The sequence below is a fragment of the Phasianus colchicus genome, chromosome 36, assembly GCF_987193195.1.
Source record: "Phasianus colchicus chromosome 36, bPhaCol1.hap1.1, whole genome shotgun sequence".
Lineage (NCBI taxonomy): Eukaryota > Metazoa > Chordata > Aves > Galliformes > Phasianidae > Phasianus > Phasianus colchicus.
This window is the reverse complement of record NC_143471.1, coordinates 849,603-872,173: the sequence shown is the minus strand read 5'-3', so window position 1 is coordinate 872,173 and position 22,571 is coordinate 849,603. Positions and strand designations below refer to the sequence as shown.

Here is a 22,571-nt window from a genome sequence, read left to right as displayed (position 1 = left end):
TTGTGTGGGGGAAAGAGGTGAACAGACTCTCTACGAGGCAGGAAGGACATCTGGGGGCAAAGGGAGGAGTGGGACAGGAGAGCCAGGAGTTGTGAGGGGCTTCTATGGGACACAAAAGGTGTCCGACTGGGGGGGACTAGAAGTCAAATGGGGGAAAGGACTCCAGGGGTAAGGAAGGAGCACACAGGGGGGTACAGGGGTCAGAAAAAGGGGGAGAAGGGAGGACAGGGGACCTTGGCAGTCAAATACAGCGGCCCCCGCCGAGCGGAAGCCCCGAGCACCGCAGAGATGCCGCGGGGCCGAGGCAGAGCAGCACGCGGCCCCCCAGCACCTTAAGCCCGGCCCACCTGAAGGCAGTGACACTCAGAGACACCCAATATCGTCCAGTGAAGGTGACACCCAACCACAGTGACACCAGCGACCCCATGTCACACCCACACCAGACCCCACGTGTCCCCGACTGTCCCCAGACCCCCTCCCTGTACCTGTCCTTGTCACCTCTTCAATGAGGATGGCACCGCGCTGCAGTTGTGCCACCATGGCAGGGGGGACAGCGTGGGACGGTCATGGACAGCCAGGGTGACAGCATCACCCGGCTCCAGGAGCTGCAGAGCGCTGATGGGGCTCTCGAGGTAGACGGGTTGGTACGGCCCCAGGTTCCATGGTTACAGTGACAGTGAGAACTTCGGGGACGGGCGGTTGTCCCGGTGTCACCCTGAGGCCCTGGGGGGAGATGTTTCCGTGGGGCTTTGCACGGGGATTTGGTGAGAACCATCCATTTCTGAAAGGAAGTGCGGAAAAAAATACAACTAAATTGACACAGTACTGATTTTAAGGGAAGCAGACATTTTTGGGGGCGATCCCACGGAGACAAAGCAGAGCGAGAACGTGTCGCTATGTGAGGTTGTCCTCAAAATCCCCATTGGAGACCTCTGCCGGACTCCAGGAACCCCTGGGGACACACTGGTCTCCCAGAGACCCCTCTGGGACATCTCCAACCCTTCTGGATGACTCCAGGACCTTCCTGGACACCACAAGACAACTCTGAAACATCTCCAGACCCTTCCAGAAGACAACAGGACCCTTTGAACCCACCTGAGAACTCCCTAGACCCTACAGGACCATTCTGGAACATCCCCAGACCCTTCTGGATGACTCCAGGACCACTCAGACCCACATGAGAACTCCCTGGACCCTACCAGACTCTACTGGGACATCCCAGTGGCTCCTCAGAGCTCCTGGACACATCCTGGGAGCTTCCTGATCCTTCAATGGACCTCCAGGACCATCCTGGGGACCCCCTGGACAACTCCAAGACCCCTCCAAGACATCTCCAGACCCTTCTGTATGAATCCAAAGACCCCCAGCACCCACCGGGGGACCCCCTGCGCACCCCCAGACCCTTCTAGGACATCTCCAGATTCTTCTGCACGACTCCAGGAGTGGATAGGAGAGGCTGTGGGAGGAAAACAGGGGTTACTGAGGCTTCCATGCTGTGTAAAGGGAGTCTGGGGACAGACCTTAGGGGGACACTGGGCAGGGGGAAAGAGGGGAATGAGGTCTCAGTGGTGTTGAAAGAGAGTCTGGGGGGAACTGAGTGGCTTGTGTGGGGGAAAGAGGTGAACAGAGTCTCTACGAGGCAGAAAGGACATCTGAGGGCAGACGGAGTAGTGGGAGAGGAGAGCCAGGAGTTGTGAGGGGCTTCTATGGGACACAAAAGGTGTCCAACTGGGGGGGACTAGAAGTCAAAATGGGGGAACGGACTCCAGGGGTCAGGGAAGAGCGCACGGGGGGGTACAGGGGTCAGAAAAAGGGGTGAGGAGGTGGGGGGAGAAGGGAGGACAGGGGACCTTGGCAGTCAAATACAGGGGACTGGGGCGTGGTTGGAGACTCTAGGGATCAGAATGGGGGAAATGGAGTGGGGGTACCTGGGGGGAGGAGAGGGGATTCTATGGGTCAGACAGAGGGGACTGGGAAAGGGGGGGGAATCTAGGGAACAGAATGAGTAGGGGGGGGAGGGACACTGGGGATCAGAATGGGGAGGGACGAGGGATTGAGCGGGGGGGGTCGGGGACAGTCAAGGGGACCTTGGGGGTCAGAATGGGGACGGCACGGAGAGAGGGGTGGAAGAGGACTATAGCGATCAGAATGGGGGAACTGGAGGGGAGGGGGGAACGGGGAGAGGGTGTAACCCCGGCAGTGACACAGAGGGACTGGGGGGGTGGGCGATCAGCAGCGGGGGGAGGGGCGGAGGGCAGCGAAATACACGGGCTGGGGGAGGCGGGGAGACACAGGGCAGCGGCCCCCGCCGAGCGGAAGCCCCGAGCACCGCAGAGACGCCGCGGGGCCGAGGCAGAGCAGCACGCGGCCCCCCAGCACCTTAAGCCCGGCCCGCTGCCCCCCGATCACCCACCCTTCGTGCTGCTGGGTAGGGATGGGGAGCAGAATCGGCCCTGCAGGTCATTATCACGCGGCCGTGGCACGGCTTACTTGACTCGCTTTTCTCTTCCTTCTGGAGATGTCCTTGGCTCTCAGCGGTGCTTTCTCGTGCCGTTGGTGTTGCTCCACAGCTGCTGCTCTGAGCAGTCGTTCTTGTGCTCGCACAGGGTCGGGCCCGGTCAGCACGGGTTCCTGAAGGCAGGTCCTGTCTGGCGAAGCTGATTTCGTTCTCTGACAAGGTTGACTCGCGGAATCAGACTCCACAAGCCGAAGTGAGATTATGAAGCAGGTACGTTTTAATCAGTGCTGCGCGGGCACGGGGTGCAAGGGGGATATTTCCACCTATCTTGCCCAATGTAAGGAAGAAGCTTGGTACAGATACAGGCCGAAGGAATAGACCATCAGTGGAATTCGCATCCATATTCATGACATTCCTGACTTATCGCCATGAGCAGTGGGGGTCTCCTTTGATGGTGAGAAGACCCATTGTCTCTGACAGAAGTAATCCGATCCTGACCCATTCCTTGTGTAATGTTGCAACAGTTTCCAGATGTCCTCTTCTTATCTGACCACACATCCTGCTTAGCTACATTCCTAAACAAGAGTTAATCCTTATCTTGTCCTCTCCTTACTCAATTCCCCCCTTTTTCTTGAACCTAGCAAATTCTTTTGCTAAATTGCTCCATTCGGGAAAAGGGAAGTTTTGAAATAACTCCCGCTTTCCACTCTCTGCCTTAGCTTGTGCTTTTTCCATTCCTCATAACTATCCCCAGAAGTTTTACATATCCATAATGCACATCTCATTGCAACACACATAAACAGAGCAAGATGATTATAATAATACAAGCCACAGAGAGTTGCTTTAGCCACGCAAAGTTAGGTAACCAGCTGGTAAGCTTTTCCCACAATTCTGTGAATCCTAATGAGCTATCATCCCTCGTTACCTGATGAAGTAATTTAGTGTGCTCCCATATTGCCTGTAGATCAGTCTCTATCCCTTGAGTCTTATCTACATAAGCACAACAACTCTGATTAATTATCACACGAACCCCTCCCTCTTTGGCTGTTAGGAGATCCAATGCCATTCTGTTTTGTAATACAACCTTACTAAGCATTGAAATCTCAACTTGTAATGCTTTGACTGCATCAGCAGTAGCGTTCTCTATTACCTTTAGAGTGGCTGAAATATTAACAATTGCTTTCTCCAGCTCACTTACTCCAAGAGATGGGATGAGCCATCTCACAAAGCTGTGGAAACCAGTGGGTTTTTCCACCAAAGGATTTAGTACTCTTCTCACCCGTCTCCAGGATGTTCTCAAGAGTCCCCGTGGTATTTCCTTATGCACCGTGGTCTGAGGTACCAAGTATCCTGCAGAGCATGTTCCAATGCAATTGGGAGGCAGTGCTTTTCGTGCCTGCCCATCCCCACATAACCACCAGTATCCATAAGGTAATCTGCATGGATTAGACGTACCCTCTTGTTGGGTAAAAGACGTTCCCGTTCTCACAATCCCAAGTACATTCTTATCTGTAGGCCAAGATGAATTTTCACTTGTGCTAGGATCGCACCCTATGCCCTGCTTCCACCTTGTAGTTTCGTTGAGTCCTGATACTGTTCTCGAATTCCCATACTCCCAGCTACATCCTATACCTGTTAAATTTCACCACCCGACTTTCACACTAATTTTCCCTATCCACAAAGATAGATTTAGAGGAATTAATAATCAACAGATCAAACTTGGGGCCCTTTTGTAATCTATCCTCTATTCCATACTTACATTCCCCATGTTGCACCCAATTTGGAATTGTCCAATTAAGCGCTACTACCCCATAGACTGGCACCCCCCCTGCTCTGGGGAGGGCCGTACATATCCAACAATTTGTTAGGTTAGAATTTTGGGCCACTGCCCGAGTAGCTACTACCTTCCCAGGCTAAAGCAAATCTTATGAGGTTAATTACAATGCACAGTTTATCCATTTTTCTTAATTGTTAGCCGGAGGGGTCCTTTCTCCTCGCAGTCCACTGTGGTCGGACCGTCTTCTTCAGGCGCTTCCTCAGGCATGCCATGCCTTGTTCTCTGGTTTGATCTCGTGCAGGATCTTCTTGCAACGTGTAAGACAAAATATACATATATACACCTATGTACAGAGCCCACATACCAAACAATTACTGATACAAGTACACTTTGCAATGATGTTTTCCACCAGAGATATATAAGCATTTACATCAAATGCTGCACTTAATCAAATTAACATTTCTAACAATTATAAGAGCCCACATTACTGTCTCTGGATTCACAATTTTAAGGGTCCAGCTGACTTCAGTTCCCATTGTATTTGAGGGATCAAGCCGTCAAGGCCTTGGGCTCTAGTTCCTAGAACCAGTTTCTCTATTTCCTGACGCTAGTCTTGTAGACTTACCACATGCTCGGTATTTCACTCCCTACCTGGGTAGAGATCCTGTTTGTACAACATAAGGCCTTTTGTACCGTATTTTGAAAGACTTAACCCCTCTTTGGCTCTAGGTTTCCTAAGGAGAGCCAAAGGCAACAACTGTGGGCAGGGTAGTCCAGCTTCCTGGCCCAGTTTTACAACCTGCGATTTAATTCCAGTTTATTCCCAATGCTTACTGACCTATTGGACAATCTCTGCAGTAAAGTGAGTTCCCTGGTTGAAGGTATTGTTGCAGGACATCCAAACCTTGGTATAATCTCCTGCAGCAATACCTTGGTTATTTCTTTGGCTTTATTGGTCCTGCAAGGGAATGCTTCTGGCCATCCTGAAAAGGGTATTTCTTAGAACCAGCATATACCGAAACCCTCCTTTTTCCTGGCAGTTCTGAAAAAAATCAATTTACAATTGTTGTCCTAAAAGATTCTCTTTCCCAACAAGCCCCACTTGCACCCTGTTCCTGGTACTAGGATTGTACAGTTACTTTCTGATGTCTGTACCCCCATATGTTTTATTATGTTCCCTTAGAACCGATTTCTATAAAATAATAAAGGGCACAGCAATGTGTCCATCTGGGTATGCACCCACCTGTCAGCTTGCTCTCTTCCCTTCTAAATCATTAATTAGATTCCTATCCGCTCTACAATATCTTATAGGTTCTGATTAAGGTTCAGATATTTTAAGTTTACTGTCTGGAATTAAAGCCAGTTCACCAATTTCTTTTCCTTCAGCTGCCTGTTCTGCCCCCTGATCCACCATCATATTCCCAGTTTCCTGTACAGTGTCACTCTTCTGCTGTCCTTTACAATGTATAACAGCCATGCTGCTCTTTGGTAGATTTACATCATGCCGAATTTGTTTTCCATGTGTGTAAGAAAACCTCGCTCTTTGCAGATGGTACCATGAGTGGGTACCACCCCAAAAGCATATTTAGCATCTGTCCATATGTTTAAGGTTCTTGTCAAGGCAGTTATTTCAGCCTTCTGAGCGGAAGTCCCCACAGGTGATGGTTTTGCTTCAGTTACCTTGTCAGTAGCAGTTGCTGCATGTCCTGCCTTACAGTTTCCTTGTCTCACAAAACTGCTTCTGTCGATGAATCCAGGAATCCTCAGCGTTGTCCGACGGTTCCTCCTGTAGGTCTGACCAACTGGCACAGACAGCCTCCATGCAGTGCACACTGCTGGCTTGGAGGCAGCTCTGCATTGGTGTTCTGGGTGTTCAGCAAATTGCTTCCTTCTCTTTGATCAGTTGTGCTTTCTGTTGAGAAACTTGATAGCCATTTAAATCAAGAAATTCAGCAAACTCACAGTCCACTGTACACAGTCCTCCTTGGTTACTGTGGCATCCACGTACTGCAGTAAAGTTCCACTGTGAGATGGAGGAACCCAAATCTCAGGCTCACGAGTTGACCAGTTCTCAAAAATCACTGGGCTGTTCTCACAACCCTATGTAACACTGTCTAGGTTTTCTTATATCTTTATTATTATTATTATTATTATTATTATTATTATTATTATTATTATTATTATTATTTCCTTCTTCCCTTATTGGAGTTTTCCTATTCAAAGGCAAATAATTTTAGACTTTCTTTGGCAAAACCAGGCAGAAAAAGGTGTACTTCAAATCCAGAACGGTAAACCCCACCTACTTATTCCTTAACTTGGTTAATAAAGATATACACCACTGGTTGTATATATTCAACATTTCTATTAATTGCCCTCAAATCTTGTACCAAACTATAGCTCTTGCCATCCAATTTTTCATTTGCAAGATTGGGGTGTTCTATTTGGATTTCTATCCAATTAATAATCCAAAATTCATAAAGTTATTTATTATTTCTTTTATCCTCCTACAGTCTTGTATCCTCAAAGGGCACTGCTTTACCCTGGTTGGGCTGGCTCCCGTCTTTAACTTAACTTTTATTGGGCTGCATTTTTGGCTCTGCCAGGCATTCCTGATGCCTACAATCCTGTGTATACCTGATTTAGGATTTACCTAACTTCTATGGGTACAACATTGCTTTTCCCAGTTTGTGTTAAAGCCAGACTTAAAATTTTCCATCAATTGGTCTTGCTTGACACTTAGCTTCAATTGTCTCTACTGAATTTAATCTCTTTACCTCTTTATTCTGCTTCCCTAGCTGTAATTTAACCAGTGGATCTGCTAGGGTAAACTTCCCAAATTCCCATCCTTCATTTTTGCAACCAGAGGCGGTTCCCTCTTTCTCAGTAATTCACACATTACTTTCATTGCAGTGGGGCAGAGCCCTCCCCGGGCTCTTCCAGCCCCCCCACCCCCCTATCTCTGAGTGGATCCCTGGGTCCTACGCCCTACTCTAGTGCTGCGACAGTAACAGCTGCTGTTATCCCCAACTTCCTTACCATCTCTGTTTCTCAATCAGTTTTTTGTTTGTTTGTTTTTCCTCCATATCGCTCACCTCTACATCCCTGTCACACCCTGCTCATCCTTGCCTTCCTCAGCCTGTGTCCTTCCCAAACTTTTCGCTTTCCAAACTCTCATCGTTACATAAACTACTAACATCATATTTCAGTTTTACCTCCTCCTCTCCAGCGGCTTCCAGTGCTAACACTGGGATTTCGGGTTTCCTAGACCTCAGCAGAGGCTATTCTCACTTCCCCCTTCACAAGCTGGGCAGGTGGGTGCGGCAGGGCCCAGAATGCAGGGAGGGGAAGCCAGGAGCAGCGCGTGCTGCCGGGCTTTCTGCAGCCGGGCGGCCCCAAATCCCCTGCCGTGGGCACAGCCCTGCTCCCGCTCTGGGCCGTGATAACCGCTGTCTGATCTCTCCCTTAGGCAAGGCGTCGCCCAAGAGAGGGGAAGGAGGAGCCCCGTCCTGCTTCTAGCAGTGCTTTCTGGTGAGCGTTCCCCACCCAAAGCCACCCCAGCAGAGCTGGGGAGCGGGACTGTCCCGCACGGCGTGTCCCCGCTGGGTCTGGAGGAGGAAAACGGGGCTGCGGGGCTCACAGCGCTCTGAGCAAACTAACGGCCTGTCCCGACTGATGTCCCCCACAGCTGGAGCCTTCCTCTGGATATTGGCAGCTTGGAGAAGCGACGTCCCGCAGGTCAGTGCCGCGGTGTGCGGCAGAGGCCAAAGCTCTGCCCTTCTGCCTCTGCAGGGACGGGAGTTTGGCCACGGGCTCCTTGCTGCTGAGGTGGTGTTGCCTATCGTAGGCGTGGCGACCCGGTTCGGGAACGGCACGGCGACCAATCCCAGGTCGCTTGGTCCATCAGCTCGCTGACACCAATGTGGTGGACGGCAAATGGCGTTTATTGGCAGGAAAAACGGCCTTATATCACCTGGGCACTGAACGCTATCGGCTATCGGGAGAGGGACCCTGTCTTCCCATACAACGCGATATCTTCCGGGCGCCAGACCCTCACTACCTACATTTCCCCCCTCCCTATGCACAATTAAATTAGGTAAAATATAACAATAGATAACAATCTTCAGTAGAAAACTTGAATAAAACAATCTTCAATAGAAAACTCGAATAGAAAACATAAGGTGCTCTGAACAAGAACATTCTTATAACAGTTGTTGGTGCTCTACCAACATGATGTTAGTCTTTTCTAATAGGAAGAAAAGGGGGATGAGCTGCGGCCTCAGGCGCGCTCCCCACGGGTGCGCTGGGTGAGCTGGATGTCCTCGAAGAGCCCCACCAGGTAGGCCTCGCTTGCCTACGGCCGGGCTCTGGAAGCGCAGGTCGGTCTTGGAGTCCTGCGTGATCTCGCACACCAGGCGCTGGAAGGGAAGCTTGCGGATCAGCAGCTCCGTGGACTTCTGGTAGCGGCGCGCTCTTGTGGGCTGCCTTGGTGGCAACCAGGCCTTTCGCTTCCGCGGGCAGGGTCGAGGAGTCGACTGCTGCCTGGAGGCAATCTACAAATTGTGTAAAGCTCTCCCTTTCATTTTGTCTTATGGTGGACCATGGCGATGGCTTAACAATTTTAACAGCAGGGCTCCGTCAAAAATTAGTCTACAGGTTTGTTTTTTGTCAAATGGGAGCATATCGTCTCCCCCAACAACACCATCTATAAGGGTGGAGACCATAGCTGAGTGAAGCCCTTTATCTGCAATTGCCTTAACAATTGCTTGTATATCCCTAGGGTTTATCGGCGAGTGGACCCTCTGTCCCCCATCCATCACCCGGACCGGGAACGCTAGTGCGGCCGATGGGGCCCAGTCGGCGCATGCAATCTTTATTTTCCTCCAGTCTGTAAGAGGGATTTCGCCCCCTCGCGGTTTCTCTTTAATTTGGATGGGAATATTTCGGCTCTTAACTCTGTTCGTATTCATTCCCTCCTCCTCTGAGTTTAAGTCAATTGCGAACCACTCGTCCCAGCCACTGTCTGATCCGGAGTCAGAGCCCGACTGAGCGGCCACTTCCGGTTTCCCGTACCTCTTTGTTAGGCTCCGGCCCCGCCCGCCTCCCTTGCGGGCAGGCCGTTCCCTCCCTCTTGGTTCGTCCCGCCCTCTGCTCGGCGGGATGTTCGCCCCACAGCGGCATTTCTTCAGACGGCCGCTCTGATTGGCTTTCCACCCTTCACTCACGCTGCCCTCACCTTCCCGGTCGCTCCCACCGCCTTTATCTAACACCTCCTCGATGTTCCCGCCAAGGGCGTCCTCCCCCCGCCCTCCCTCTTCTGGCTCGGCGCCATCTTGGGGCGCATAGGGGGGCGGTCGAGCCCACACTTCCTCGGGCTCTGATTTCCCCGCGGCAGCCCTGGCCTCCTCGATTAACCCACCCCAGAAGGACTTCGCTCGTTTCTGTCCCTCCGTGGGCGGGTCGGGGTTCGACTGAGAGGACATGTCATCATCACCGTCAGAGGGGTGCAAAGTCCGCGTGGCCGCCCCGACTCCCAGTCCCGGGGTGGCCAACAAACGGCTCTCCACCGCCCTCCAGGTCTCCCGCTCCTGCATGGCCCTGCGCAGGGCCCGCACGACTCTCCCCCACGACTCTAGGCTTCTCTCACAGCCCGAGGACATCGTCTCCTCAGTTAACGCTTTAGTGCGCTTACCCCACACTTCGGGGTGGAGAATATCCACCGGCTGGTCAATGACCCTCATTTGCAAAAGCCTCGCAATAGTGAGAGTAAAATCTTTGGGCTTACGATCGATACCCCACCGCTTATCTAACTGTGATACGACCTTCACAAGGACTTCCATCCTCCTTGTTGGTCCGGGAGCGTCTTCCCCGCCAGGCTGGTCCGGCCGCTCCGGCTGCCGTTCACCCATCCAGGTGACAATCCCGGGTTTCGGCACCACTTATTGCCTATCGTAGGCGTGGCGACCTGGTTCGGGAACGGCACGGCGACCAATCCCAGGTCGCTCGGTCCATCAGCTCACTGACACCAATGTGGTAGACGGCAAATGGCGTTTATTGGCGGGAAAAACGGCCTTATATCACCTGGGCACTGAACGCTATCGGCTATCGGGAGAGGGACCCTGTCTTCCTGTACAACGCGATATCTTCCGGGCGCCAGACCCTCACTACCTACAGGTGGAGGGCGGACCTTGAGCCGGGCTGGGGTCGCCTTGGCAGCAGGGTGCGCTTCGGGTGTGGAAGCACCTTCCCAGTGCCCAGCTCGGAGCTCGGGCTGAAGGCGGCAGCGCGTGAGAAGAATGGGCCTTTGGCCCATCCCTGGCACTGGGGAGTGTGGAGGGGCTGGGAAAGCAAACGGAGAAGCAGCAGATGCTCTGCAGCACGGGGAGGGCTTAAGAGCCCGACTTTGGGCAGCGCTGCTCTGCAAACCGCTGGGAAGCAGCAGGAAATTCTGCCAGCGGTTCCCTGGGAAGCTCCTTTGGAAGCCCTGGCCGTGCTCCGTGCACTTCCTGCCATGGAATGCCTTTCTCTTCCAGGTGGCGTCAGCAGAGCCTGTGCGTGAGCTCCCGTCTCTGGGGTAAGAACGCTTCCTTGCCCCGCACCTTGTCTGTAGCGTGGCCTCAGCTGGCTGCGCGCTCTTGGCACGCCTTCGCCTCGTGTCCAGGGCTCCAGCCTTTGCCATCCGTACGGGGGAAGGCAGCCCTGGGCAAAGCGAAGGAATGAAAGGGGCTGGGGGATAAGGAAGGGCACAAAGCCCCAGGACCCTTCACCTCGTGGCAATGGAGCTTTGAGCTGCGGGCTGAGCAGTGCCGAACAAGACTCTTTGCCTTTGCCTTCAGGAGCTCAAAGGTTTGGCTGGCGGGGAAGAGGCGGGAGCTGAACATGAAAAACTCAGCTATCGTCCGGGAAGGACCTGATTATCCAGTCAGTGCTTGATGTCCTCCAAGAGAACGGGATCAATGGATTGAAGAGAGGTAATGGTGCTGCTCCCTCCTGTTTGCTCTCAGCCCTTGCCAGAGACAGCTCTGTGCTCTGGCTGCCCAGGCTGTTCTGGAGATGGCACGAGGCTGGCAGCAGGGGGGTCAGGCAGAGCCCAAGGTCCATCTTTGTTGTGGCTCTGGAGTCCCGCGGCTCATCAAGGCACGCTTTGTGGAAGGTCTTGCCGGATTTCTGGAAAGACATGGAGCCCTCCCCTAGCTTTTGGATAGGACTCCCTGCTCACACCGATCTCCTCTGCATCTGTGCTCACTGCTGTCTCTCCATTCCCTATTTGTTGCCAGGAAATTCTGCATCTGACACAGCACGCCATTGAGAAAGTCATGGAAAACGGCGTCTGGATGCCCAACTGGGCTCTGGAAACCATGGGTATGTAGACAGACGGACAGCTTCACTGCCCTCAGCTTTGCGTCTGGCACTCCCCAACACCTGCCAAGCTCTGCTTTCTGTCAGAGTTATCTCATAGAGTTTCAGAGTGGCTGAGGTCTGAGGGGACCTTACAGAGCATCCCAGTCCAACTGCCTGCCGTTGACAGGGCTGCCACCCTTTCCATCAGGTGCTCAGGGCCCCATCCCACCTGGTCTCCATCGCCTCCAGGAATGGGGCTTCCATCCATGGCTTCCATCCATGGCTTCTGTGGGTAGCACATTGCAGGGCCTCTCCGCCCACTGCCGGTCAAGAATTTCCTCCTGACATCCCATCTGAATCTCCCCTCTCTGAGAACTTAAAAAGCCTTCACCTGTGCTCCTAGGGCTGAGCGGCTCCTTTCCCCAGGTGCACAATCAGTGGCTCAGGCTGGGACTCAACAGTTCCCAGACACAGCGGGAGGGATTTTGCACCGCAGAGCCCCACCCAGAGCTTCAGGAATGAGCATTCACTCCTTCAGCTCATCTCTGGGCTGCCCCAGTGCACGTCTTCCCATCCTTATTTCAGGTGCCACTGTTGATGCAGAGAGGACATCCAAGAGCTTTGGTGGGAAAGGCTGGAAGAACCGCTGGCTTTCTCCACTCTTTTCCGCCGCCAAGCCTCCCGAGACGCTCTTGAAGGTATGGCAGGAGAAATGGTGGCTGTGTGTTCACTGCCTTGCCTTCTGGCTGCAGGAGCAAGCGCGCAGCAATTTCCTTGGCCCAGCTGCACTGCTCAGCCCACACTCTTCCCCACATTACTGGCACCAGCGCTACGGCCGATGGGTGATGGATGGGTTATAGATAGGTGATGGGCCGACAGATGCTGGGAGGGCTGCCCTGTGGCTCTGGGCGAGCAGGGAAAGGCGGTTGACTCCAGAGCTGTTGTCCAAACCTTTGCACATTCCCCTCCCGTCCCTTGACTAGCATTGCATTACGAGGAGAACAGCAGCCCACAGAGAAGGCAAGCTCTGTGCTCCTTGCCCAACAGCCAGCTCTGGCAGCTCTTTGCCTCAGCGCTGAGAGACGCGTCTTTCTCATTTCAGCCCGATATTTCTCCTGGCAACTGCTGGGCTTTCCAAGGATCTCGGGGCCACGTGGTCATCCGGCTGCCGGAGAAAATCTGGCCCACAGCTTTCACCATCTGGCACATCTCCAAGGCGGTCTCTCCCTCCGGGGAAGTCAGCAGTGCCCCCAGAGAGTTTGCTGTCTTGGTAAGTCTCTGCCTGCTGCTTCTTCTGGAGGGCCCCGGGGAAAAGCTTTGGCATAGAGCCCCAGAAGACCCCATAGCGGTGGCAGCTCCCAGAGAGCTGTGGTGGGCTGCTGCAGAGCGCGGCATCCTGCCCAAGGGACGGAGACCCTCGGGGTGGTTACACATCTCTGGAGGCCTCTGCTGCTCTTCGTGGCCGAGCAGCTAGGAGCTATTGCTCCACGTGCCCCGACTTAGCTTCACCCTCCTTTGTGCTCCAATCCTGCCAGAACCGAGGAGGGGGGAAGGGCTCCCACCTTTGGCCTCGACGGGTTCCTTTTCACACTGCCTGCCTAAATGTGACCGAAATCATCTCTTGCCTTTCAGGGACTGGATGAGGATGAAAGTGAAACTCTCCTGGGGTTATTCGTTTATGACGTGGACGGAGACATCGCCCAGACCTTCCACGTGCAGGTACGGCAAGCGCGTGCGCCAGGCTGCCAGGCAGGAAGGCCGGGCTGCCTGCAAGTCCTGGCAAGAAAGGGTTTGCCTGATCAGCCAGGCTCTGCTCTGTTCTCCAACGCGGCTGACTCCTACGGGGAAGACAGACGAGGCAGCCCAGCAATTTGGAAGCAATTATTCTTTCTGCTAGGGCAGAGAGAGCAGCACGGGAAGGCGCTGTGGGAGGGAAACTGTCTCCCTGTGGGTGTGGAGCGGCGATTGCTGGTGGGAGGGAGCAGTGCAGCTGCCTTCCTCCATCAGCAGTGCCATTCTGGCATCCCCCGGCAGCCCAGGGAGCGGAGCAGAGCAAGCCAGAGTTGGGCAGCTGGCAAAGGGAGCTGTGCGGATGCGCCGTGGCTCTTCCCATGTGCGTCACGAAGCCTCTCCTCTTTGTGTTGGCAGGAGGAGCCCCGCAAAGCCTTCGGCCGTGTCAAATTGGAGGTGCGGAGCAACTGGGGAAACGCAGAACACACCTGTGTGTACCAAGTGGAAATTCATGGAAATTTGTAAAAGACAGCAGAGATTTCTTAAAAGGCAATAATCACGACCACTGCCCAGCGGCCGCATGGCACCACCAGGGCGGCCCCTGCCAGGCCTGACAGCAGCCGGGCTCTGCTGCCCCCGCCGCGGCCCCCACAGCCCACCAGCCCAGGCTCTGCAGAGCGGGGGCATCAACACCAACCCCCGTCCCCCAGCACCATCCATCCTTCAGGGGTCGGGAGCGGTCCCTCCAGGTTGTCAGTTTGGGGGCATTATCCAACACCCAGTTTGGGGGCATTATCCAACACCCAGAAAACCACCCAGAATGCCAGGGAGAAGGATACCTGGCCCTGCAGCCCCCAGCAAAGCACCACCTCTGCCCTCCCACTCCTCTCTGTCATCCATCAAGAGGTGGGAGCGGCACCCATGGGGGGGGCACCATGCAACACCTGTAAAACCACTGCCTGGGGGAAGTAGGACAGGCACAGCAGGCCCCTGAGCTCCCCTCTTCCCCCTGCCCCCCCCAGCATCACCTCTGCCCTCCCACTTCTCTCCACCATCAGTCAGGAGGTGGGAGCACCCCCGGCGTGTGGGTTTGGGGGCATCATCTGCCAGCCAGAGAACTATGGCTGACATCAACCGGGGCTTTCCAGGCTGTGCTGTGCCAATAAATAGAAAGTACCCCCACAATTGTCCGCGCTGTACTGTTGTCATGTCATTACCTGACCCCAACATCCTATCCCCATCCCGTACCCCATATCCATATCTATCCCAAATCCGTATCCGCACATCCATCCCATGTCCATTCCATATACTTACCCCAATGCATTCTCATCCCAGTCCCATCCCATATCTATATCCCATCCCCAATCCATCCCATGTTCTTCCCATATTGATCCCATCTCCATCCTAAACTCATCCCGTATCCATCCCATATCCACATCCTCACACCCCAATCCTAAATTTCACATCCCAATCCCACATCCAACATGCCAATTCCAATTCCAAACCTCATTCCCAATCCCACATCCCAACCCCATCTCCCACCTGTCAATCCCAATCCCATATCCCACCCCCTATAGCAATAGGGCACACCCTTTGGCCCTGTGGTTGTGTGGGGAAAAGAGGTGAACAGACTCTCTACGAGGCAGGAAGGACATCTGGGGGCAAAGGGAGGAGTGGGACAGGAGAGCCAGGAGTTGTGAGGGGCTTCTATGGGACACAAAAGGTGTCCGACTGGGGGGGACTAGAAGTCAAATGGGGGAAAGGACTCCAGGGGTAAGGAAGGAGCACACAGGGGGGTACAGGGGTCAGAAAAAGGGGGAGAAGGGAGGACAGGGGACCTTGGCAGTCAAATACAGCGGCCCCCGCCGAGCGGAAGCCCCGAGCACCGCAGAGATGCCGCGGGGCCGAGGCAGAGCAGCACCGCAGAGATGCCGCGGGGCCGAGGCAGAGCAGCACCTTAAGCCCGGCCCACCTGAAGGCAGTGACACTCAGAGACACCCAATATCGTCCAGTGAAGGTGACACCCAACCACAGTGACACCAGCGACCCCATGTCACACCCACACCAGACCCCACGTGTCCCCGACTGTCCCCAGACCCCCTCCCTGTACCTGTCCTTGTCACCTCTTCAATGAGGATGGCACCGCGCTGCAGTTGTGCCACCATGGCAGGGGGGACAGCGTGGGACGGTCATGGACAGCCAGGGTGACAGCATCACCCAGCTCCAGGAGCTGCAGAGCGCTGATGGGGCTCTCGAGGTAGACGGGTTGGTACGGCCCCAGGTTCCATGGTTACAGTGACAGTGAGAACTTCGGGGACGGGCGGTTGTCCCGGTGTCACCCTGAGGCCCTGGGGGGAGATGTTTCCGTGGGGCTTTGCACGGGGATTTGGTGAGAACCATCCATTTCTGAAAGGAAGTGCGGAAAAAAATACAACTAAATTGACACAGTACTGATTTTAAGGGAAGCAGACATTTTTGGGGGCGATCCCACGGAGACAAAGCAGAGCGAGAACGTGTCGCTATGTGAGGTTGTCCTCAAAATCCCCATTGGAGACCTCTGCCGGACTCCGGGAACCCCTGGGGACACACTGGTCTCCCAGAGACCCCTCTGGGACATCTCCAACCCTTCTGGATGACTCCAGGACCTTCCTGGACACCACAAGACAACTCTGAAACATCTCCAGACCCTTCCAGAAGACAACAGGACCCTTTGAACCCACCTGAGAACTCCCTAGACCCTACAGGACCATTCTGGAACATCCCCAGACCCTTCTGGATGACTCCAGGACCACTGGAGAACATCAGACCCACATGAGAACTCCCTGGACCCTACCAGACTCTACTGGGACATCCCAGTGGCTCCTCAGAGCTCCTGGACACATCCTGGGAGCTTCCTGATCCTTCAATGGACCTCCAGGACCATCCTGGGGACCCCCTGGACAACTCCAAGACCCCTCCAAGACATCTCCAGACCCTTCTGTATGAATCCAAAGACCCCCAGCACCCACCGGGGGACCCCCTGCGCACCCCCAGACCCTTCTAGGACATCTCCAGATTCTTCTGCACGACTCCAGGAGTGGATAGGAGAGGCTGTGGGAGGAAAACAGGGGTTACTGAGGCTTCCATGCTGTGTAAAGGGAGTCTGGGGACAGACCTTAGGGGGACACTGGGCAGGGGGAAAGAGGGGAATGAGGTCTCAGTGGTGTTGAAAGAGAGTCTGGGGGGAACTGAGTGGCTTGTGTGGGGGAAAGAGGTGAACAGAGTCTCTACGAGGCAGAAAGGACATCTGAGGGCAGACGGAGTAGTGGGAGAGGAGAGCCAGGAGTTGTGAGGGGCTTCTATGGGACACAAAAGGTGTCCGACTGGGGGGACTAGAAGTCAAAATGGGGGAACGGACTCCAGGGGTCAGGGAAGAGCACACGGGGGGGTACAGGGGTCAGAAAAAGGGGTGAGGAGGTGGGGGGAGAAGGGAGGACAGGGGACCTTGGCAGTCAAATACAGGGGACTGGGGCGTGGTTGGAGACTCTAGGGATCAGAATGGGGGAAATGGAGTGGGGGTACCTGGGGGGAGGAGAGGGGATTCTATGGGTCAGACAGAGGGGACTGGGAAAGGGGGGGAATCTAGGGAACAGAATGAGTAGGGGGGGGAGGGACACTGGGGATCAGAATGGGGAGGGACGAGGGATTGAGCGGGGGGGTCGGGGACAGTCAAGGGGACCTTGGGGGTCAGAATGGGGACGGCACGGAGAGAGGGGTGGAAGAGGACTATAGCGATCAGAATGGGGGAACTGGAGGGGAGGGGGGAACGGGGAGAGGGTGTAACCCCGGCAGTGACACAGAGGGACTGGGGGGGTGGGCGATCAGCAGCGGGGGGAGGGGCGGAGGGCAGCGAAATACACGGGCTGGGGGAGGCGGGGAGACACAGGGCAGCGGCCCCCGCCGAGCGGAAGCCCCGAGCACCGCAGAGACGCCGCGGGGCCGAGGAAGATGGGAGGGGGGGAACGGAGAGCCCTCGGGGATCTCCTGGGGAGGTGGGGAGGGGTCGGGCAGATCAGGATCAGGATCAGGCTGAGGTGCTCAGCGCCTTCTTTGCCTGCAGGCTTTGCTGGTTGTTCCCTGGGCACGCAGCCCCTCGTGCTGCTGGGTAGGGATGGGGAGCAGAATCGGCCCTGCAGGTCATTATCACGCGGCCGTGGCACGGCTTACTTGACTCGCTTTTCTCTTCCTTCTGGAGATGTCCTTGGCTCTCAGCGTTGCTTTCTCGTGCCGTTGGTGTTGCTGCACAGCTGCTGCTCTGAGCAGTCGTTCTTGTGCTCGCACAGGGTCGGGCCCGGTCAGCACGGGTTCCTGAAGGCAGGTCCTGTCTGGCGAAGCTGATTTCGTTCTCTGACAAGGTTGACTCGCGGAATCAGACTCCACAAGCCGAAGTGAGATTATGAAGCAGGTACGTTTTAATCAGTGCTGCGCGGGCACGGGGTGCAAGGGGGATATTTCCACCTATCTTGCCCAATGTAAGGAAGAAGCTTGGTACAGATACAGGCCGAAGGAATAGACCATCAGTGGAATTCGCATCCATATTCATGACATTCCTGACTTATCGCCATGAGCAGTGGGGGTCTCCTTTGATGGTGAGAAGACCCATTGTCTCTGACAGAAGTATTCCGATCCTGACCCATTCCTTGTGTAATGTTGCAACAGTTTCCAGATGTCCTCTTCTTATCTGACCACACATCCTGCTTAGCTACATTCCTAAACAAGAGTTAATCCTTATCTTGTCCTCTCCTTACTCAATTCCCCCCTTTTTCTTGAACCTAGCAAATTCTTTTGCTAAATTGCTCCATTCGGGAAAAGGGAAGTTTTGAAATAACTCCCGCTTTCCACTCTCTGCCTTAGCTTGTGCTTTTTCCATTCCTCATAACTATCCCCAGAAGTTTTACATATCCATAATGCACATCTCATTGCAACACACATAAACAGAGCAAGATGATTATAATAATACAAGCCACAGAGAGTTGCTTTAGCCACGCAAAGTTAGGTAACCAGCTGTTAAGCTTTTCCCACAATTCTGTGAATCCTAATGAGCTATCATCCCTCGTTACCTGATGAAGTAATTTAGTGTGCTCCCATATTGCCTGTAGATCAGTCTCTATCCCTTGAGTCTTATCTACATAAGCACAACAACTCTGATTAATTATCACACGAACCCCTCCCTCTTTGGCTGTTAGGAGATCCAATGCCATTCTGTTTTGTAATACAACATACCTTTAGAGTGGCTGAAATATTAACAATTGCTTTCTCCAGCTCACTTACTCCAAGAGATGGGATGAGCCATCTCACAAAGCTGTGGAAACCAGTGGGTTTTTCCACCAAAGGATTTAGTACTCTTCTCACCCGTCTCCAGGATGTTCTCAAGAGTCCCCGTGGTATTTCCTTATGCACCGTGGTCTGAGGTACCAAGTATCCTGCAGAGCATGTTCCAATGCAATTGGGAGGCAGTGCTTTTCGTGCCTGCCCATCCCCACATAACCACCAGTATCCATAAGGTAATCTGCATGGATTAGACGTACCCTCTTGTTGGGTAAAAGACGTTCCCGTTCTCACAATCCCAAATACATTCTTATCTGTAGGCCAAGATGAATTTTCACTTGTGCTAGGATCGCACCCTATGCCCTGCTTCCACCTTGTAGTTTCGTTGAGTCCTGATACTGTTCTCGAATTCCCATACTCCCAGCTACATCCTATACCTGTTAAATTTTACCACCCGACTTTCACACTAATTTTCCCTATCCACAAAGATAGATTTAGAGGAATTAATAATCAACAGATCAAACTTGGGGCCCTTTTGTAATTTATCCTCTATTCCATACTTACATTCCCCATGTTGCACCCAATTTGGAATTGTCCAATTAAGCGCTACTACCCCATAGACTGGCACCCCCCCTGCTCTGGGGAGGGCCGTACATATCCAACAATTTGTTAGGTTAAAATTTTGGGCCACTGCCCGAGTAGCTACTACCTTCCCAGGCTAAAGCAAATCTTATGAGGTTAATTACAATGCACAGTTTATCCATTTTTCTTAATTGTTAGCCGGAGGGGTCCTTTCTCCTCGCAGTCCACTGTGGTCGGACCGTCTTCTTCAGGCGCTTCCTCAAGCATGCCATGCCTTGTTCTCTGGTTTGATCTCGTGCAGGATCTTCTTGCAACGTGTAAGACAAAATATACATATATACACCTATGTACAGAGCCCACATACCAAACAATTACTGATACAAGTACACTTTGCAATGATGTTTTCCACCAGAGATACATAAGCATTTACATCAAATGCTGCACTTAATCAAATTAACATTTCTAACAATTATAAGAGCCCACATTACTGTCTCTGGATTCACAATTTTAAGGGTCCAGCTGACTTCAGTTCCCATTGTATTTGAGGGATCAAGCCGTCAAGGCCTTGGGCTCTAGTTCCTAGAACCAGTTTCTCTATTTCCTGACGCTAGTCTTGTAGACTTACCACATGCTCGGTATTTCACTCCCTACCTGGGTAGAGATCCTGTTTGTACAACATAAGGCCTTTTGTACCGTATTTTGAAAGACTTAACCCCTCTTTGGCTCTAGGTTTCCTAAGGAGAGCCAAAGGCAACAACTGTGGGCAGGGTAGTCCAGCTTCCTGGCCCAGTTTTACAACCTGCGATTTAATTCCAATTTATTCCCAATGCTTACTGACCTATTGGACAATCTCTGCAGTAAAGTGAGTTCCCTGGTTGAAGGTATTGTTGCAGGACATCCAAACCTTGGTATAATCTCCTGCAGCAATACCTTGGTTATTTCTTTGGCTTTATTGGTCCTGCAAGGGAATGCTTCTGGCCATCCTGAAAAGGGTATTTCTTAGAACCAGCATATACCGAAACCCTCCTTTTTCCTGGCAGTTCTGAAAAAAATCAATTTACAATTGTTGTCCTAAAAGATTCTCTTTCCCAACAAGCCCCACTTGCACCCTGTTCCTGGTACTAGGATTGTACAGTTACTTTCTGATGTCTGTACCCCCATATGTTTTATTATGTTCCCTTAGAACCGATTTCTATAAAATAATAAAGGGCACAGCAATGTGTCCATCTGGGTATGCACCCACCTGTCAGCTTGCTCTCTTCCCTTCTAAATCATTAATTAGATTCCTATCCGCTCTACAATATCTTATAGGTTCTGATTAAGGTTCAGATATTTTAAGTTTACTGTCTGGAATTAAAGCCAGTTCACCAATTTCTTTTCCTTCAGCTGCCTGTTCTGCCCCCTGATCCACCATCATATTCCCAGTTTCCTGTACAGTGTCACTCTTCTGCTGTCCTTTACAATGTATAACAGCCATGCTGCTCTTTGGTAGATTTACATCATGCCGAATTTGTTTTCCATGTGTGTAAGAAAACCTCGCTCTTTGCAGATGGTACCATGAGTGGGTACCACCCCAAAAGCATATTTAGCATCTGTCCATATGTTTAAGGTTCTTGTCAAGGCAGTTATTTCAGCCTTCTGAGCGGAAGTCCCCACAGGTGATGGTTTTGCTTCAGTTACCTTGTCAGTAGCAGTTGCTGCATGTCCTGCCTTACAGTTTCCTTGTCTCACAAAACTGCTTCTGTCGATGAATCCAGGAATCCTCAGCGTTGTCCGACGGTTCCTCCTGTAGGTCTGACCAACTGGCACAGACAGCCTCCATGCAGTGCACACTGCTGGCTTGGAGGCAGCTCTGCATTGGTGTTCTGGGTGTTCAGCAAATTGCTTCCTTCTCTTTGATCAGTTGTGCTTTCTGTTGAGAAACTTGATAGCCATTTAAATCAAGAAATTCAGCAAACTCACAGTCCACTGTACACAGTCCTCCTTGGTTACTGTGGCATCCACGTACTGCAGTAAAGTTCCACTGTGAGATGGAGGAACCCAAATCTCAGGCTCACAAGTTGACCAGTTCTCAAAAATCACTGGGCTGTTCTCACAACCCTATGTAACACTGTCTAGGTTTTCTTATATCTTTATTATTATTATTATTATTATTATTATTATTATTATTATTATTATTATTATTTCCTTCTTCCCTTATTGGAGTTTTCCTATTCAAAGGCAAATAATTTTAGACTTTCTTTGGCAAAACCAGGCAGAAAAAGGTGTACTTCAAATCCAGAACGGTAAACCCCACCTACTTATTCCTTAACTTGGTTAATAAAGATATACACCACTGGTTGTATATATTCAACATTTCTATTAATTGCCCTCAAATCTTGTACCAAACTATAGCTCTTGCCATCCAATTTTTCATTTGCAAGATTGGGGTGTTCTATTTGGATTTCTATCCAATTAATAATCCAAAATTCATAAAGTTATTTATTATTTCTTTTATCCTCCTACAGTCTTGTATCCTCAAAGGGCACTGCTTTACCCTGGTTGGGCTGGCTCCCGTCTTTAACTTAACTTTTATTGGGCTGCATTTTTGGCTCTGCCAGGCATTCCTGATGCCTACAATCCTGTGTATACCTGATTTAGGATTTACCTAACTTCTATGGGTACAACATTGCTTTTCCCAGTTTGTGTTAAAGCCAGACTTAAAATTTTCCATCAATTGGTCTTGCTTGACACTTAGCTTCAATTGTCTCTACTGAATTTAATCTCTTTACCTCTTTATTCTGCTTCCCTAGCTGTAATTTAACCAGTGGATCTGCTAGGGTAAACTTCCCAAATTCCCATCCTTCATTTTTGCAACCAGAGGCGGTTCCCTCTTTCTCAGTAATTCACACATTACTTTCATTGCAGTGGGGCAGAGCCCTCCCCGGGCTCTTCCAGCCCCCCCACCCCCCTATCTCTGAGTGGATCCCTGGGTCCTACGCCCTACTCTAGTGCTGCGACAGTAACAGCTGCTGTTATCCCCAACTTCCTTACCATCTCTGTTTCTCAATCAGTTTTTTGTTTGTTTGTTTTTCCTCCATATCGCTCACCTCTACATCCCTGTCACACCCTGCTCATCCTTGCCTTCCTCAGCCTGTGTCCTTCCCAAACTTTTCGCTTTCCAAACTCTCATCGTTACATAAACTACTAACATCATATTTCAGTTTTACCTCCTCCTCTCCAGCGGCTTCCAGTGCTAACACTGGGATTTCGGGTTTCCTAGACCTCAGCAGAGGCTATTCTCACTTCCCCCTTCACAAGCTGGGCAGGTGGGTGCGGCAGGGCCCAGAATGCAGGGAGGGGAAGCCAGGAGCAGCGCGTGCTGCCGGGCTTTCTGCA

General features: G+C 52.3%; 1 protein-coding gene and 3 pseudogenes across 1 annotated transcript; 2 read left to right on the top strand and 2 right to left on the bottom strand.

The window, feature by feature from the left end:
• Positions 1 to 2,691: 2,691 nt before the first annotated feature.
• Positions 2,692 to 4,100, bottom strand: LOC149913542 (endogenous retrovirus group V member 2 Env polyprotein-like; annotated as a pseudogene).
• A 6,601-nt stretch (positions 4,101 to 10,701) lies between these two features.
• Positions 10,702 to 11,437, top strand: LOC149913541 (uncharacterized; annotated as a pseudogene).
• A 129-nt stretch (positions 11,438 to 11,566) lies between these two features.
• Positions 11,567 to 13,857, top strand: LOC149913540 (sperm-associated antigen 4 protein-like). The gene is made up of 5 exons (XM_090129422.1): positions 11,567 to 11,594; positions 12,159 to 12,271; positions 12,676 to 12,843; positions 13,206 to 13,292; positions 13,722 to 13,857. Exons 1-5 carry the CDS (start codon positions 11,567 to 11,569, stop codon positions 13,827 to 13,829), a joined length of 504 nt encoding a protein of 167 aa, XP_089985548.1. The 3' UTR covers positions 13,830 to 13,857.
• A 3,854-nt stretch (positions 13,858 to 17,711) lies between these two features.
• Positions 17,712 to 22,273, bottom strand: LOC149913539 (uncharacterized; annotated as a pseudogene).
• Positions 22,274 to 22,571: the final 298 nt, after the last annotated feature.

What these genes read in the sequence shown, in the direction of transcription:
- LOC149913540 (XM_090129422.1), top strand. Translation starts at nt 11,567, where the DNA reads ATGCCCAACTGGGCTCTGGAAACCATGG. An exon ending in CTCCCGAGACGCTCTTGAAG is followed by an intron (nt 12,272 to 12,675) that starts GTATGGCAGGAG and finishes TTCTCATTTCAG; the next exon opens with CCCGATATTTCTCCTGGCAA. An exon ending in CCCAGACCTTCCACGTGCAG is followed by an intron (nt 13,293 to 13,721) that starts GTACGGCAAGCG and finishes TTGTGTTGGCAG; the next exon opens with GAGGAGCCCCGCAAAGCCTT.